At 66.7% G+C, this 2463-nt stretch overlaps 1 protein-coding gene across 1 annotated transcript in view; it reads left to right on the top strand.

Annotated features, from left to right (window-relative positions):
• The window catches only part of KIF5A (kinesin family member 5A), a 13977-nt gene that overhangs the window by 5812 nt on the left and 5702 nt on the right, over positions 1-2463 (top strand). Inside the window, exons 7-12 of the mRNA XM_006036406.1 lie at positions 141-289; positions 536-684; positions 837-1069; positions 1249-1317; positions 1391-1597; positions 2185-2331. Coding sequence (XP_006036468.1) covers positions 141-289; positions 536-684; positions 837-1069; positions 1249-1317; positions 1391-1597; positions 2185-2331 — 954 coding nt within the window. The remainder of the gene's footprint in view (positions 1-140; positions 290-535; positions 685-836; positions 1070-1248; positions 1318-1390; positions 1598-2184; positions 2332-2463) is intronic.

The following is a 2463-nucleotide window of genomic DNA, read 5'->3' as shown; positions in this document are numbered from 1 at the left end:
GGCCCCCGGACCTACCCTGGCCCAGCCACAGCCCCTGCTACCGCCTCTGAAGCCCCCTAAGTCCCTGCCCCATCTCCCTTCCACACCCTCTCTCGGGGGGGCTCTGAGGGCCCCCTGACCCTCCACTCCCTCCCCTGCAGAAGGCCTATGTGCCTTACCGGGACAGCAAGATGACGCGGATCCTGCAGGACTCGTTGGGTGGGAATTGCCGCACGACCATGTTCATCTGCTGTTCCCCGTCCAGCTACAACGATGCCGAGACCAAGTCCACCCTCATGTTCGGCCAGCGGTAACCGGGGGGCAGAGGTCAGGGGTCAGAGGCTGCAGCCCCTTCTGGGCTTCCCCCAGGGGGAGGGAGGGGTCTCCAGGATCCCCCCCAGGTCACAGGATTGGGCCCTGTGGGGTTGGGACATGGCTGCAAAGAAGCGGGGTCCCGGGTGGGGAGGTGAAGCAGCTGGTGAAGGGATGGAGAGGCTGGGGTGGGGAACCCAGGCATTCGGGAGTGAGGTCACCCCTGCCCCGTGTGACCCCCCAGGGCCAAGACCATCAAGAACACAGCATCGGTGAACCTGGAGCTGACGGCAGAGCAGTGGAAGAAGAAGTACGAGAAGGAGAAGGAGAAGAACAAGACGCTGAAGGAAACTGTGGGCAAGCTGGAGGCTGAGCTCAGCCGCTGGCGCAGTGGTGAGGCCCGGGGGACCCAGGCATTCGGGGTGCCCAGCTGCTGGAGGGATGGTGATGCCAGGGTGGAGAACCCAGGAGACCAGGCGGTCTCCAAGGCTGGGCTGTTGCTGTGATGCCTGCTGTGGGGGGTAACCAGCCCCTGCCACCCCCAGGGGAGAACGTGCCAGAGACAGAGCAGCTGAGTGAGGAGGAGGCCACACCGGAGCCAGAGGCTGCAGACGAAACCGGGACGGAGACCAGGACCGGGGTGGAGGAACCGGGGCTGGACAACAGGAACGGGGTGGTGCCAGCGACCGCCGCTTCACTGGTGGTACGCATCGCCGACGATGAGCGGCGCAAGTACGAGGAGCAGATCCGGCGCCTCTACCGCCAGCTGGATGACAAGGTGCCCCCTGCCCCCACCCCTGGTCCCCTCCCATGGGACCCCCACCCCAGGGCACTGCCCCCAGCCCATACCCTGCCAGGCCTCTTGTGCCCCTCCCCAGCTATGTGGGGCCCCCGATGTCCCTCGGAGCTCCTGGGGGAGCCGGGGGGGCACTGATCCTTCCTTGCCCTGTGCCCCAGGACGAGGAGATCAACCAGCAGAGCCAGCTCCTGGAGAAGCTCAAGCAGCAGATGCTGGACCAGGAGGAGGTGAGAGGCCGCGGGGGCTTGGGGGGGTTGTGGGGGGCTGTTGCAGACCCCCTGACCTGATCTCTCTGCACAGCTGCTAGTGTCGACACGCGGGGACGGGGAGCGGGTGCAGCGGGAGCTGGGGCGGCTGCAGGCCGAGAACGAGGCAGCCAAGGCGGAGGTGCGCGAGGTGCTGCAGGCGCTGGAGGAGCTGGCGCTCAGCTACGACCAGAAGGCGCAGGAGGCGGCCGACAGTGGGCAGCAGAACCAGCGCCTGCTGGACGAGCTGGCCCAGAAAGTGGTGAGCTGTGTTGGGGGGAGGGGGCAACCTCTGACCTCTGCCCACATCACCCTGACGCCTGCTCCTATTGCTCATCTACCCTAACCCCTGCGCTCTGTACCCCTCTGATCTCTGGACCCATCACTCTGACCCCTTGCACTCTGATCCCTGACCCTTGTACCCTGACCCCTGCACCCATCACCCTGCCCCCCATCACCTTGACCCCTGCCCCCTGTGCCTGTCATCCTGAGCTCTGCCCCCACCACCTGCCACTGACCCCTGCATCCCGACCCCTGCACTCTGTAGTCCTCTGACCTCTGCGCCCACCACCCTGACCTCTCTGCACCCTGACCCAGCATCTGCACCCATGCCCTGTCCCCCACCTCTAGTTGCTGCACCCCCTGCCCCTGATTCCCCACCCTGCCCCCTACCCCCCATTCCTGGTCCCCTCACCCCTGTACCCTTGGCACACCTGACCTTTGCCCCCACTGCCCCATGCACCAGCCTATGCCTGCGTAACCCCTGGGTTCTCTGCCTGCACGGGAGGGACCATGTGGGGGGGTGGGATCTGGGGGATCTGCAGACCCCCGAGCCGCCCCCACTTCCAGGCTGCCACGCTGTCGCTGGAGACGGAGCTGCAGCGGCTGCAGGACCTGGGCGCGCAGCAGCGCAAGCGGGCGGCTGAGGTGCTCAATGGGCTCATGAAGGACCTGAGCGAGTTCAGCCTCATCGTGGGCAACGGCGAGATCAAGCTGGTGAGGGCAGGCGGGGGGCACGGGCAGGGGGCAAAGGGAGGTGTTTGCAGTGCATGACAGGGTCCCCACAGCCCCCCCCCCCCCCCCCCCCCTCCAGGTAGGGGTGGGGTGGACATGGAGGGGGGCTGGGGA

This window comes from Alligator sinensis, unplaced genomic scaffold (genome assembly GCF_000455745.1).
Source record: "Alligator sinensis unplaced genomic scaffold, ASM45574v1 scaffold265_1, whole genome shotgun sequence".
Taxonomy (NCBI): Eukaryota; Metazoa; Chordata; order Crocodylia; family Alligatoridae; genus Alligator; species Alligator sinensis.
Note: the sequence above shows the minus strand (reverse complement) of the source record. Positions and strands in the feature narration are given on the sequence as shown.